This window comes from Pomacea canaliculata, linkage group LG9 (genome assembly GCF_003073045.1).
Source record: "Pomacea canaliculata isolate SZHN2017 linkage group LG9, ASM307304v1, whole genome shotgun sequence".
NCBI classification, from domain to species: Eukaryota; Metazoa; Mollusca; class Gastropoda; order Architaenioglossa; family Ampullariidae; genus Pomacea; species Pomacea canaliculata.
In genome coordinates this window covers 4,123,525-4,138,689 of record NC_037598.1, presented here as the reverse complement: position 1 = coordinate 4,138,689, position 15,165 = coordinate 4,123,525, and the positions used below count along the sequence as shown (strand labels likewise).

General features: G+C 34.6%; 2 protein-coding genes across 3 annotated transcripts; one reads left to right on the top strand and one right to left on the bottom strand.

The window, feature by feature from the left end:
- Positions 1–128: 128 nt before the first annotated feature.
- Positions 129–3,526, top strand: LOC112572542 (dolichol-phosphate mannosyltransferase subunit 3-like). The gene is made up of 5 exons (XM_025252273.1): positions 129–420; positions 2,297–2,416; positions 2,666–2,695; positions 2,915–2,992; positions 3,285–3,526. The coding sequence occupies exons 1-5, from the start codon at positions 415–417 to the stop codon at positions 3,348–3,350; spliced, it is 300 nt and encodes a 99-aa protein (XP_025108058.1). The 5' UTR covers positions 129–414; the 3' UTR covers positions 3,351–3,526.
- Positions 3,527–4,336: 810 nt separating this feature from the next.
- LOC112572537 (NCK-interacting protein with SH3 domain-like) lies at positions 4,337–14,481 on the bottom strand. Of its 2 annotated transcripts, XM_025252264.1 has the most exons (12): positions 14,155–14,481; positions 13,723–13,832; positions 12,941–13,074; positions 12,177–12,667; positions 11,683–11,847; positions 10,558–10,644; positions 9,715–9,853; positions 8,964–9,044; positions 7,831–8,052; positions 6,961–7,133; positions 6,161–6,355; positions 4,337–5,901 (listed from the first exon to the last, which is right to left on the bottom strand). In XM_025252264.1, the coding sequence occupies exons 1-11, from the start codon at positions 14,320–14,322 to the stop codon at positions 6,170–6,172; spliced, it is 1,956 nt and encodes a 651-aa protein (XP_025108049.1). In that variant the 5' UTR covers positions 14,323–14,481; the 3' UTR covers positions 4,337–5,901; positions 6,161–6,169. The 2 variants fall into 2 exon arrangements, with proteins under 2 accessions (XP_025108049.1, XP_025108048.1); XM_025252263.1 differs by having other exon boundaries at positions 4,337–6,355.
- Between the last annotated feature and the right edge of the window lie 684 nt (positions 14,482–15,165).

Below are 15,165 nucleotides of genomic sequence, written 5' to 3'. Positions count from 1 at the left end.
ATATTGCCACATTTCTTTGTTTGCTTCATAGTTTGAGTCCAATTAAACAAAACTGCAGGTTGACAATGCTTTTTATATTTGAATACAAAACACATTTTAAAATTGATTTAAATGTCGTAAATACGTAACGTGTCAAAGCGTCACTAACAACTCGAAAGCGTCAAGTACCAGCAAACGACTTTGTTAGATATCGGCAAAAAAAGTTCATATCTACCTACATATTTTCAAAGTATTTAAACGTTTTGCCTTCATATTAATTTCTAAACATTTGCAGTAAATGTTTTTCGGCTATGTTCCACTACAGTGACGACTTCCCGGAAACTTCTTGCGATCGCTTCGTCTGCTAGTGCTGATTATCACGCATGTGGGCTTTATGTCACAACAAAACTTAGGTTTATTGGTCATTGAAATACTATGGCAGTAAGTAGCTATTTCTTAAATTAGTATACACTTCTTTACAGATGTATATGTAAGAAATTATATATTAATGCAAGTGGAAAGAACATTTCAAAACGATTATAACGCAGTTATTCACCACGTTGACATGATCATGTCAGATATTGTGAGGCTCATGAAACGTCAACGTCAAACGTATTTTGCAAATGAATTTTTTATTGTCATGTATGATTAACAAGAAGAGCTGTAGTATGAATTCTGAAAGGGCTTTTTTATATTAAAACTGTTATATATTATTGCTGTTACTTTTGAGTGATGGGAAAGCTTGATGTGGGAACCCCTTTATTATGAACCTTCAATAAGGTATCAGCAATACCATTCATATGAATGAGGGAGGAGGATAAAACTGTAGTTTTTGGCGTGTAATTTAATTATTTTTTGACAAATTTGGATAGGCATCGGTTCCCCATCCTCGTCTGTCATTTGCTAAATGTACCAATTTTGCAGTAAATGTATTTTCATTTCGACAGAGGTATAGTTTTTATATTATAAACAATATTTAAGATGTACAGTGCTTGTTCATAAGTGAGTGAACAATGATTGTTGTCTGTAAATCAGTGGAAATATAAAGAAAATGAATGTTTGTGAATACAAAGTTGACCTAATTGAAAAAAAAAAGTTTGACTTTTGGCAAACAGATGTTTCAAACAAATTATGGTTGTTTGCATCAGGTCAAACAGAAATTAATGTGCAGATAGTTCTTTTTTCATTGAACATTCATAACATATGAGTGAATTGCTGTTTTTTGGTGAAAAATCATCGGTTATTTTTCAATATCTTTGTATCTAAATTTCAACTCTTTTATCAAACGCTGTACAAAAAATGGGAAATGTCTAAGTGTGGCTAGCTTTTGAAGTGTCTTGTTATACACACATATATGACAGACAGTTGGTAATTTTCCCTTATTCATTACGACAGTAAAAGAAAGATTCAAGCATTGTTTTTGTCAAAAATGGCACGATTCAGTATCTACTTCTGAGTATTGTAACTACCATCCAGACCTAATTAGAGCAACATACATAAACCATGTAACATGATGTAAACACAGACGTGTCCTGTGTTTGTTAAGAAGCAACTGTTTTTCACTTGATTGGATCACTTGTCACCAAACCAGCAACAAACCTGAGTGTAAACAATGTGATAGTCAAAGTGTAGAAGACCTATACCATTTTTTGCTAATATGCCCTAAATATATACTCCTATGTAATAGATATATCCCACTCTTTTATCATAAATTCCCCTTACCCTGTAAGGTTCACCTTTTGTGTAAGAGCTTTAAGGGAAAAGTAGCTATTAATGTTGCCCTCTACGTAACAGACTGCCTGAAAATGGGGACTCCATGAGAGTGTACATATATAATTGCTTAATGTTGAATGCCATTATACCATTAAGTTGAAACCTCAAACATAATTGAAATGTTGATCTTGTACAACCACCCACTACTGACATGCATGTAACCAGCTGTATGTGATGTTGATATGGGCCATATGGCCTCCCAAAAACTGAATAAATATTATTATTACACACATATATGTTGTGTGCAAAATACCTGTCCATGTATATGTAAGCTGCTGATTCCTGAGAAAAAAGTACTGATACAGAGTCTGATAAATCCTAACCACAGTATTTTGAAATTGTAAGAATTTGTGAAGAATACTTCAAATGTCTTTTTCTTGACCTTACAGTTGTAAGCAATATACCTTAGCACTATAAATATTTATAGATTATGTTGAGCTTCCATTAGGTAGATTTATTACTATTTTTATAGATGTCTCTAAAGCTGGGTGTACTTAGTAATATTTTTTGGAATACTAAATCTTGTGACAAAATTGTTCTGCAGATTCCTAGACTGTTTCGGTTCTTGGCTGCGATAACATTGTTCCTATCGGTATGGTTATCCTATATGACAGGCATCATTCCCATACGCCTTTCACAAAGCTTCAGTGAAGTTGTCACTATAGTAAGTTTTCTTTAAATTTTTGCTTTTGTTGAAGTCCAGTAATGATGAACACAAATAGCAGAGCAGACTGAAACTGTGTGTGTTAGTGAGAGAGAGATGGAAAAGAAATTGAATATACATCTTAACATGTTATGGTGCACTTGGCAAGAATATTAGGACCCTTCATACTTCTGATATTTTGAAATATATTAATTTAATATTGATTAAATTTATTTAAAATTAACAATATCTGTCTGTATCTCTCTACAGCTGCCATTGTATCTACTGATATCATTTGCTGTAAGTCTTGATGATACTTATCACATATAACTTATTTGGATGTAAAATATGAATGAGACCCAATTATGGGGATCAGTATTAATTCTTGTAAATAGGTAGAGAAGAGTTTGAATCTTATTTTTGAATTATCTGGAGATTTGTCCAGTTTGTGTTTTAAATTATAATTAGTATTAGGGGATAAATGATCTGTAAGATAACACATGCACATGAATGTTTCAGTGCTTTTCACTTGCTGTGGTGGGCTACCGAGTAGCTACATTCAATGATTGTGTTGAGGCATCAGCTGAGCTGAGGAGGGTATGAAAACCCAGTTTATTTTATAAAGCTAATTTTGTATTCTTTTGAAAATATCATAATGTTATAGTTCAGGCATGTTTAATTTAATCTTGATCCACTGACATGTTTAAATATAAAATGTTTCCTGAATCCTTTGTTAGTTGTTACATGGCTGTACTCACTCGAGAGTTGAAAATAAGGAATCTAGAGCATGTCTTCTTCCATGTTATTGTAAGTTTGATTTTATTTGCAGTACATGATAAAGTAATTGCATGACATCATTGAGTAAAACTGAATCATGCATTTTTTTCAGCAAATGGAAGAAGCCAAAGCGGATTTGAGGAAGAAGGGATTTAAATATGCCAATGAATGGAGCTGACTTCCAGCATATCACATGCTGCTGACCATCAGATAACATTTGTGTTCATTGTGCACCCTTTCCATCATGATATAAAATAGTAAAGACATTGAGCAAGTCATCAATTGAAATCTTGTAATCATTTATTATAATTTGGAGCACTTGTCTAGCAGTAATAAAATATGCCTAGCTGCTTATTTTCATGACAATCACGTTTGCATTAGTATTGGATGCAGCGCTTGTTAATGTCAAAAGACTTTATTTAGCATTCCTGAAAACAGAGTATGAGAACAACAGCAGAGACAAAACCCAAACATTTATACAATAGGTTTGACATAAGGTTTTTTGGATTTCATCCTTCTGTCTTTGCTCATTTGTAGGAATTTTTCCTTTTATGCATTTACCTGGGAATGCCAACACATTATAGCAATTTTGAAAATGGATAATTTTGCTTGCATAACACTGATCTGTGCTGCTCAGGAAATGTAAATGAAAATGCAGATCTTCTGATACTTGTTCACAATTTTGATTCTGCATTTCCAAAGGGAAAACAGATGTGGTAACTGTTTTAAGTTTTGTGAGTGAACATAGCATAGTTAGCATGCAGCATATTTCTGTGTAGCCATTATGTATCCAGAGAATGTAGGCATGCATGCATGCCACACGCTAATCACACAAGTTTCTCATCAAGCTTTTCAAAAGTCAACTATATTTTTATTGTTGCTTTATTATTTGCAAGCTGATGTGTCACAACCATCGGCAGACTTATGAAAGTCATAATACTGAAAAATTAGAACTTGACATTAAATGGGCATTTCATGGAATGAAAATACAGGTGGAATGCAAACTACAATAATTACAGACATCATTTTAGTACAGCAATAAATTGCATTATGACAAATACAGGAAATATGGCCTTAATCACTAATGATAAGATACTTGTAGTCATAATGTAAGCACAAAGCCTTGCAGCTATGTGCAAACAGCTATTCTGTATATAATCAGGGAACAAAAGCTGTTAAAAAAATATGGGTGCCTTAATAAAAATTTACTTATTTATCATAGCCAACTTCATTTTGAGACTAGTTGTCATATAAAAGTACAGATAGAGCTCAAAAACGCTAAATATTTGAAGAATATTGTGGGTCTGCAAAATGACTGGGTGTTGCCATACATCAATACTTTCTTTGACTTATCACAATATACATAAGGAAAATAATCCCCTTTAACACCTAGACGCCACACAAATACCCCACTAATAACATGCATTTTCTGACAGCATATGAGTGTTACTTTCATGGCCATTATTTCAGAGGCAACGATTTAAAAAAAAAATTTCCTTTTCTTTTTGCAATCTGCTTTTTGATGCAGTAAAGACCTTTCAAAGCTGATATTTTATTATTGTTTCTCGCTGCACTTTTGCATTTCTTAAATCACAAGTGCTGCGGCTATTAAGTGAAAAAATAGACACTTGGACATGCTTTGAAGCATACAGGTAATAAAAAAGATCGACTTGTTACAATTTACTTGAATATGTATAGCTGAAAAACCACATCTACTTGGCAGACAAGCAAGAAATTGAACTGTAAAGATTTAAATTTTATGCCACATGAGATGCAGAAAGTTCAAACAAATATACCACAAGATTGCAAGAGACGGACAATAAAACAGTTGAGCAAATCATATTTCGTTTTGTATATTTGGAGGACAACATTTTATTGCACAGTGTTAAAAGGCAGCAAAATTGTGAATGAGAAAGACACATTAATAAATTATAAAGCTGCTATTGAACACTCACAGAAAAAAGACAATGGTTTAAATAACCAGAAACTATGCTCCCTAAAGAGGCCAGGCTAAGAAATTTTAAAATTGAATTTCATTTGAAAAGCACTATGTACACATACTCAATACTAAACAATTTTTACACCACTTATAAAGCCTAGCAGATGACCATAAGACAAAATGCACAGTCAGCAAAATATTGAAATACCCCTCATTAAATTCTCCCTGACCATAGGTGTGAAAATGTATAAATCAACCTACCGTTAATTTGACCACAGAAAATTGAGAAATATGAACAGTATGAAGTATCTTAACTTACCAAAGTTGTGTGCTCTAAGTATAATCTTTTTTTTTAGGTCACATTTTCATTATTTAAAAAAAAATCATGGAAGATACAACTATAGTTTTTGTTTTCCTACATACAGTAGAATTTAAATTTTCTGACGTGAATTTGCTTCTTGCCTTTTTTTTCCCACAGGTAGGTAAGGGGATAAAAAAAAAACTGCCATGAAGTAGACTGATACACAAAACTTGGCTCATCATCACAAATCTTGCTGAAAATCTGGCTTAGATCTCAAAAACAGCATATAGGATAATAAAGAATTACATGTTTCTTCATTAGAAAATAAGTGCTTTTAAGTTTTTGTAACACATCTGATCTTTGACACTAGTGAAAGGAAGTAAATAAGGCAAGAAAATTTGAAATTACCAGCCAAAAGCAAACCCCAGGCATTGTCAAAGGTAACAGGAAAATTACTTCAGTATTATCTGCAGTCATCCCTTAGTCTACCAGTAGAAATGGAATGACAAGAAAATTATTGAATATCCCCTGTCCATCTGCCTATAAGAACAATCTCTGTGTTCATGTGCTTCCAAAACTGCAGTTTCACTAAACTACAATAAATTAAGTATCTATGATTTATGATACAATCAATATAGAAATAACACTCCAAAATTTAGCAAAGCATTTAAATGCTTAAAGAAGCCTTAAAGCAACCAATGGCAGTGTCACTAAACTTTCCCTAAAACTACGAGTGACATAATTGCACCTGCAATTTTCACAGGGAAAGGAGGTCTTTATGCTCATCAAGTATTTTTCTGGCAATTCGTTTGTCTTCTGTGTCAGCCTCTTCTTCCTGAATTGCCTCAAGACAGCAGAACAGTTCCTTCAAGCGGTGCTTATGCTCAGTGTAGGATGAATTTCGTAAAACAAGGTAGCATAATTCAAGGAATGATGTTCTTGTCTGAGAAAAGGACAGAAAACAAAAAAATTAACACACCTACTAAAACAAGCAGTCAATCAGCAAACACAGTCATGTGTTAGGAGGAATATTTGTATACTTGATTAACTATATTTAAACACATGCACATGCTGTTGTTTAAAAGTCACTAGCTTGTAAGGTAATAGGGTGAAACTGTAAATAACAGATGCTCCTCACTTAACCACGTTCTGTTCCTACAACTAGGTACACAATAAAGTACAGGTTTATAGAGGAACACTAGCATAGTGGACACCTATTGTCTGTGGAAACAAGACTAAAATGACCAAGTCAGGAGATGTGAGATGGTATGTTTCTAGCTGAGCTTCTGTACTGCAGCCAAAGTTAATATACAGCAAACACGACTGACTATTCAGAAAGCTGGCTGCAGTTCTGTGTTGTTGCTAAACAAGTAGGTTGCTATGTGAGGAGTGTCTGTACAGTCATAGTCTTTCTCTTTCACTTTGTACATCTCACCTCTTCTCTCTCTCTTACACACATTTCTACATGCATGGAATGGTGAACAAAAGCACAATGCTGCACATACTATGTTGCAATCACATGCGCTGGAAAGATTTCCCAAAACTTACTGCATCACCAGGAGAGAGATTCAACAGTCGGCCTACTATAACATCGATGAGAACTTTGGCATCATTGGTGTACAGCAAGTCGGATGTTGCAGGGTTGCTGTACAGATTATGGAATAGCTTCAGAACTGAATTCTGTGGTTGTGGCATGTAGTCAAACATTCTGACAGGGTCACCTGCAACAAAAATATCACGTGTTCCTCTTCTGTCTTTAGGCTGATATAAAATCTGAAAATCTCTTTGGTTTTCCCAAACAGAAGCAATACTGCCCATTTACAGGTTACTTGATTTTGTGTGTCAGTTTTTATTACCTGTGTTTATCAGCAAAATCTACAATGTAGGGAAGGCAGGAATTTAGTTTTTATCACAGTCGTAAGTAACAAAGATTGAATGTGTTTAATTAAAACAGTTGTGCAGCCAAGTTTCGAGATGATAGGGAAGGTCATGTCTGTTGCCAAAACACTTGGGCCAAAAACAAATACACTTATTTTTGGAATGAAGAAATTTAACAATTCTACTTTAAACGACTTTATAACCATGATGATTTACTTTATAGAAACTTTCTAGTTTTGTGGTAAGCAAGATAAATGGTGGTGATAGGCAGAGACCTAGAATGGGGAGTGGGGGGGGGGATCAAAAATGATTGCAGAACATTCTTTAGAGTTAGTTACATTAACTGGGATTGTCTCTGTGTTCTCTAGACTTCTGAAGACACAACAACCAGCTCATCTGTATCTTGTGTTTGGTACATTTTACATTAACAGCAAACAGTAAAAATCTGACAATATATTTGGTTTGTTAAACAGGGCCCAAAAATCTAGTTGATTTACTGACATAAAAAAAAAAAAAAACCGAACGAAATCCTGAACTTACCTCCTCTGTTGATTAGAACCATCATATGTTCTGTAAAGACCTTGGGTGTACTATAGCTGGAAAGCGCTTGAAGTATGGCATTTTTGTTGTTGTCATAATGATGCAGGTTGAATGACAGCATGAAGGACACCAGCTGGTCCACTACTTTGTCTTCGAACTGCACTGAGGGAGGCTCCTCTATCAAGTGCAAAATCTGCTGGAAGAATTCCTTGTTTAGTTGGTCTGAAAAGCAAATTTATTTTGGGAAAGGGACATCATGGCAAGATGTGATGATGCATCTTAACACAAATCAACAAACAATATATTATTCCTGAAAACAACATAAAAGGTAACAGCAAGAATGTAAATAATAATAACAGCAAAACAATAATAATCAAGAGACTTGCTGAGTGCAAAAGCTAGACTCACTGCCTTTTACAAAGATTAGATAAAAGTAAGTAAAAACAAAAAAGAAATCTACAATGAACACTGAGATATCCACAATCTCTACTGAAAAAAGTAAAATAAAAAAATGAAAATAAGACACACATAATGAAGTGTGTAGGCAATCGATATCAAGAAAAGCTTTAGCCCAGAAAGTGAGAAACAAAATTGTCAAAAAGAGTTAATAAATGAACTCTTGAACAGGTATGTCTCCAAAGCATTTCAAAAATGCTTTGGAGAGTCAATGTAATGGATACTATATGAAAAGAAATTCCAGAGCTTTAAAAGAGCATAAAAAAAGACCCACTCACTAAAACATTTAGTACCTATCTTGAGGATGCTGAGAAAAATAAAGTTGCTGAAAAGGTGTGTGTGCAGTCAAAATCTCAGAGATATACAAAGAAGAAATTTGTAAGAAAACAGTTGTGACAGATCAGTGACAGTTTGTACTTTATATGCACTTGTAAGGGCAGCCAAAGTGGCGCATTAAAGTCATGCTTCCTTGGCCTAAGAACAAATGCAGCAACTGAATTCTGGTCTCTGAAGTTTGTGAGTTTTGTGTCACTTGACATTTCCTTAATGTATCTTGCTTTCTGTACTGTTTAGTTGCTGTTTACTCTCTTCTTGGCCTCTACATTGCCCCCTGGTTTAGGCAAATCATGAGGCCGAAAATCACAAAGTTTATGTGAAAAAAAAGTGAATCAACATACCAGTTGTAGCTGTTGTGGGCTGTTCTCCTGTAGAAAAAAGCATTGTCATGAGCAATGCTGTATAGCTCATGCGCTGCACATCTGTGAAGAAATTATTTCTCAGGTATGCACAACCCTTTAAGATACTTGCATAACAAATAATAAAATAAATAAATGTAAATTTTTTTAAAGATCTCTTATTGAAATTTTACAGTTTGCTAAACTGAAACAAGATGATATTTTGTTTTTCAGTAAATGTCAACTTTTCAGTTTTCTGATGGTAGAAAGATGGGCTGGAAAGTGTTTATGTAGTTTGCATGCTAAGCAATAAACATTCTACAAAATCGAAACAATTTTTATAATAATAACAACTTTCTTTTGAAAACCCTTATTAACCCAAATCTGTACACATATATAAAAAAACCATGTCACTTCTTTAAGTTATAAATTTATGATGTTAATAAAGTATAAATCACAAGTAATGTGGATGAGGCAAACCAAGTAACAAGTTTCAGTAGCACTACAAGTAGGAACAGGATAGTTTTTGAGTCATGGACTTTAAGAGATAAATGTTTTGTTTGAGTAACATTTCATTGCGCTAATGACTGAGTGTGTAAGTGGAATGAACAGAAGAACCCTAGCTGCTTGGTAATGTTTGACACATTGCTAGTGAGAAACACTATGTCATCTCAGCACGTACTTTTAAGATTGCTGAAAGGTACTGAGCAAAACAAAGATATATAAAGAATGCTTTTCATGAGAACTGTCTAACCATAAGTGTACTGTAGCATTTCCTGGGCAAGTTCTAGAGGTAAGACAGAATACAAGAGCTGTCTCAGAGCCTCCTGATGCAGACCACACACAGCCCCAAAAACCTTCAGCAGGGATCGACAAAGAACTGCACGGGTTTCCTGTTAACAGAGTTTCACAGCTCCTTAAAGGGCTAGCATGATGCAAATCTTTTTTGACATCACTGCACAATGGATAAATATTTCCCCTGCATTCTCAAGGTGACCATTTACAATTATCATCATGCACAGAAAAAGATTAACCATGTGACATCATGATTGTCCACAGATATACCTAATTAACATACTATTCCAGCTCTGACAACATAAATTTATCTATTGACAGTCCAAATGTCTGTGTTCTGTCCTGTACTGAGAATGGAAAAGTGTTATTCACTCCCATTTGGGGAAACAGTATTTTGTATTGAGCTTTGCAAAAAGATGATATTATCTCCACGAGTCAACATAGCTGGTAAAGAGCTGGACTGGCTATTTTGAAACAAAAAACAGTCATACACAATACACAAGCAAAATTTCACTTTAAAAATGTGCCTAGTATATATTCCATGCAGAAAGACAGGGTAAATGGGAACAAAAAGGTCATCTCCTAATCTTTCAGTCGTTGGGGAGTGAGGTTCGAGACTACACTTTTTCTCAAGGCTAGCCTTTTTAGCAAGGGCAGCGCTCATTTCCTCTCCCTCATTGCATAGAGTCAGGTACCCATTCAAAATAACTGGATTGACTGGAGAGAGTTTGCTGAATCACAAGGTCATTGAATCTCATACAAAAAAAAACAACAAAAACAAAATAAAGAAATACATGCTTACCATTTGGTAGTACTGAACAAGGCTGTGGAGAATATCATAGTTGTCTCTGGCAATAACCTTTCGGCATATTGATGGTTTGGCATTTTCCTACATGGAAACAAAAGATTTACAGCTCTTAAATTATTCAGTTTTGCAATATATGGATATTTACACACAAACCTCAATACTTGAGTATCTCAGTGCTTGTGGGAAGGTTGAGTAACACAAATGCATAGCATGCAAGCATGAACAGACACTTATGAACTTACAAAAACAAAAATCTACATTTAATCTGATACAGTCATGTCTTCTTCTGGAACATCATCATAACTCTCCAAACTCTGAATTCCAGACTGAATTTCATGTGACTCCATTTCCCATTGACTGTTATAATTTGTATCATCATTTACTTTAAGCATTAAAGTAATAATGTTATTTACTAATATAATTACTTAAAAATTTAATCCATCGTGTTTGACTGAGGGGGTTTATACTAAGGGTTTATACTAAGGGTAGGGCTTATACCATGAGATATACTAGAGTTTATTTTTGGGTTAGGTCTTATTTTGGGGGAAACTATAAACTTTCCACTCTGACCTATTCTGTAGTTTCTGGCACTGGTCCTTGGTACCTCTCCGAACTCGCTCCCATCTACACATCCACACGACTTCTTATCCTCTGACACCAAGCTTTTTCATCACACTAAGACAAAGATGTATGACCAGAGGTCTTTCCACTACCAAGCCCCATCAACTTGAAACAGATCCCTTATCAGGCTTCGTCACTCTGATTCTCTTACCATCATTAAGTCCAAACTTAAGATGCATCTTTTCACTGTGAACAATAACTTGCATAGCATGTGTCTGCATTTACCTTGTATATGGGGAATTGTGTCTGTTTGTTATTAGTGATTCCCTTTATGTGGACAGATCTGTCTGTAAAGCACTCTGAACAAATCACTGGAAAAGTGCTATAATATGTTTATTATTATTATTATTAATGGTAAGATTTATGAAAAACTATCAGCTGGATTAAAAACAAACAAAACCTAAAGAAATAGTGATCATAATCCTGAAATTTGTAACAGAACTTCCCAATTCTATATTACTACCATTGTATTGATATTATATTACTTCATTTTCTTACTAGAATGGATAGCAGTTCTTCCAGATACTCATAAATAACAGCCTCATCTTCATGCAAAGCCCAGCTGCGCTGTTGTGAGTCTTCTTTGCAGGCAGTGAGCTCCTCAAAGATTACAGTTAGTCGCTGGGCATCGTGGCTTTTAATGTCTTCATCAGAGATGTCTCTCTGATTCACAATAATATCACAGGTGAATTATAATTAGCTATAGGCAAGACAACTTGAAGAAATGTACTCCTTAACAGCATGACTGGTTTACTTAAAATAATGATTTTATGTTGATGTGCAACTCAAATACTTTAAAGATCCCACTAAAACAAATCATTTTGTGACAAAAGTCTTTACTAATGCATAAGTTGTCTATAAACAATACAATAGTAACTCTATTAAATTTGGCATGGCATATACAACAAAAAAAACAATCAACAACAAAAAATAAGAAAATGTATCAGTGTATTTTAATGCTTATGAAAAACATGACTGATCTTGCAACATACCTCAATCCGAAATGTTGTCAGAATACGATCCATTACCATTTCTAGCTCTGGAATTTGGAATCCAACATATCCTAATACTGTTTCAAGTGCTATCTTTGATTTCTCATAGCTAAGTCCAGTGTTTCTGCGAACTTCTTCAAGAAGTTCTGGTCCTATCTTCTCTGGCACTGAAAAGACATCCAGAGGTTTTGATGCAGACTTCAGTAAGTCACCTTCAGAAGTTACCTGTGTTACTGATTGTGATGTTTTATATGGTGAGTCAGTATTCGATTGATTAAGAATGTCCTCTTTAACACTGGATTCCTGGATGGCATCCTTGCCTACTTGGGCTGAATGGTAGCTGAAGTCAGCAGCCTCACTTGTTGGAGATGGTGGGGGAGGAAATTCAGGAGATTCATTTCTGTCAGACACAGGACTTGTCTTTTCATCCTGTAAACCCTCTTTGGAGGCTGACTCAGCAATTGTTTGGATTTCTGATAACTGTCTGAGTGCTACCATGAAAAAAATCATGAGCTCATTAGTAATTTTAAAAACCCGATGGTCAATGTAAAATAAAATAAAACAATCAACTAACAACTGAGAGACCTATATTATTATTTTACAATTTCTTAATTCTTTCCTCCTCAAAAAGAGTAGTTTTTAATGTCTGGATTTCAAATGCAATGATAATTTAACAAAAATACAATAGTTTTTGTAATATTTATTTTTAAAGGCTAGTATTGTTTGAACACAGTTTCAACGATAAGACTCTAAATAATGTGTACCTCCTGAAAGAGGTGGAGCTGGGGCAGCTCTTTTTGGTGAAGTTGGAAAAGTACAACCCATAGACTGTGATTTTTCCAAGGGTGGTCTTGACTGGAAGTAAAAGGCCAGGTCACTTCTATGTTTAATCATCTTCCTGGAAAACCAAAGTTTAGTGTTTACTGGTTCTTACAACAGCTAATAAAAGGAAAGCAGAAAAATTGCTAGTAATCATCTAGACATAATCTAATTAGTAGTTAGCTAATTTCATTATTTAACAAATATTTATGAATACATTTGAATTCTAACACTAATGGTATTTAAGGCACAAAGCAATTTTAATTTAAAGTATGAAATAAAGAAATACTCAAGACCTGGTATATGATGCAGGATACCTTAATGTTTTACTCCCATTACAAGTGCTTTGCATTTGAGATTTAGTGTATACAGGCAGACTTGGACATATTCCAATTTGCAAGATGTGTTTACTTTTGTTACCGTAACAGTGACTGATGAAAGAGATACACATACTTTGGTGGTAGGAAAAAATTCCCTGAAGCCTGTCCTTTTACATTATATTGATGACTAGGTTTTAAAACTCCTTCTCTGATATGAATTGCACTGCTGAAATCACTTTGTGTTTTGTGTAATAAAATAATTATGTCCTACATGTACTTTATTATTACATCTTTATATATAAAGCTTATAGACATATTAACTAATGATATCTGCTGAGACATTCATTTGGTTCTGTTAGAGAAATGAATGCATATATCAATGACATATTAGTGAATGACTATCTCACTGGAGATTGTCACGTTGATCATGGGTGTAGTGGCCCCCTTCACTTGCTGCTTGAAGGTGAATTGCTTCAATTGAACCATCAACGAATTTTAGCACAGCTGCGGACTTTTCCTGTTCACACAATTTTCAGCAATAAGTTATGTAAATTCTTAAGCAGTTATTGTTATTTCTTCTCTCTCTCTCTCTCTCTCTCTCTCTCTCTCTCCCCCTCTCTGTAGATATTTGTGTTGTTTAACAAATTTATCTTTTTTCGGTCGAGGGAGAGACAAAAACGCACACTGCTTGGCTATCACTCAAACTGTCTTTGTTATTGTCTCTTTCTTCTGTCACACACCCACTGTAGTATACTTGTAGTAGTGGTGAACATTAAAAAGAAACAAAAAAAAAAAAAAAAAAGAGAACAAGCAGAAGGGTTTGTATCTGTTTGCCTTACCTTTGTCCCACAAACATAATTGTGAGGTACAAATCCCACTTGTCCAATTCCATTTTGTGCCAGAAGCCAGTCATCATTTGTCTTTTCGATGACCGTAAACTGGTCACCGGCTTTGAACGATAAATAACCAGGCAAACTGCTCTGGTAATCATACAATGCACGATACATTTTGCAAAATTGGCGAAAACACAGTTCTTCCTTTTGATTAGATAATATTTGTTGCTTCGTTATTCCGTTTGTGAAATCTCCGAAATTTGCGAGCAGGTATTGCTAGAGAATCAAAGGTAGTCGCCATATTTGACTGCGTCGCAGGAAAATGTAAATCCACTAAACATAATGTAGAAATATTCAAGAGTGTGAGAAGCAGTACCTTTGATCACAATTTATTTTTACTATTAATAACACTTAAAATACATAATATTACTGATCTCAGTCATTTTGATTTATTTTGATGCTTTATTTCACTTATATTTTGAAATAAGACTGAGAAATCGAGACCTCCCTTTTGCGGCCTTTCAGGCATCTCATTTATCTTTTGTTTTCAAAATACAAAGAGACAGCAGTTAATCGTTGTCATATTTGTTGACCAATAGATGTATCTATACTAAGGTGTTATTTGTGTTTTGTTGCATCTACTGTGCTTGCCGAATTCCTTTAGTTCGAGCTGACAAAATCCTGTCGTCTGCTACATTTTTCCTACTCTTTAGGTCCGTTCTTAACCTGTTCACTGACAACCTGTTGCTCTTACTCGATCTTTCTAGACTTCTACACTGCGTAATATTAGTGGTTTACATTTATTCTGCATTTCAACTATAAGTTATATACACAAATGAGCACTCTAAATCGAAGAAAAACTAATCTGTAATTTTATTTCGTGTAGACGATGGCGAAGTGCGGCAACTAGCAACATAGAGGTTAAATTATTGTACTCAGGGGTTTCTTGACCCCATGACCACCAATAATTAACGAGGTTAAGGTGAAGGACGTCACTGACATTTGTGGGGGGAGGGG

What these genes read in the sequence shown, in the direction of transcription:
- LOC112572542 (XM_025252273.1), top strand. An exon ending in TCAGTGAAGTTGTCACTATA is followed by an intron (nt 2,417 to 2,665) that starts GTAAGTTTTCTT and finishes ATCTCTCTACAG; the next exon opens with CTGCCATTGTATCTACTGAT. An exon ending in CATCAGCTGAGCTGAGGAGG is followed by an intron (nt 2,993 to 3,284) that starts GTATGAAAACCC and finishes CATTTTTTTCAG; the next exon opens with CAAATGGAAGAAGCCAAAGC.
- LOC112572537 (XM_025252263.1), bottom strand. Translation starts at nt 14,322, where the DNA reads ATGTATCGTGCATTGTATGATTACCAGAGCAGTTTGCCTGGTTATTTA. An exon ending in AAGAACTGCTATCCATTCTA is followed by an intron (nt 10,645 to 11,682) that starts GTAAGAAAATGA and finishes GTTTCCATGTAG; the next exon opens with GAAAATGCCAAACCATCAAT. An exon ending in GGTTCTAATCAACAGAGGAG is followed by an intron (nt 7,134 to 7,830) that starts GTAAGTTCAGGA and finishes TTTTTGTTGCAG; the next exon opens with GTGACCCTGTCAGAATGTTT.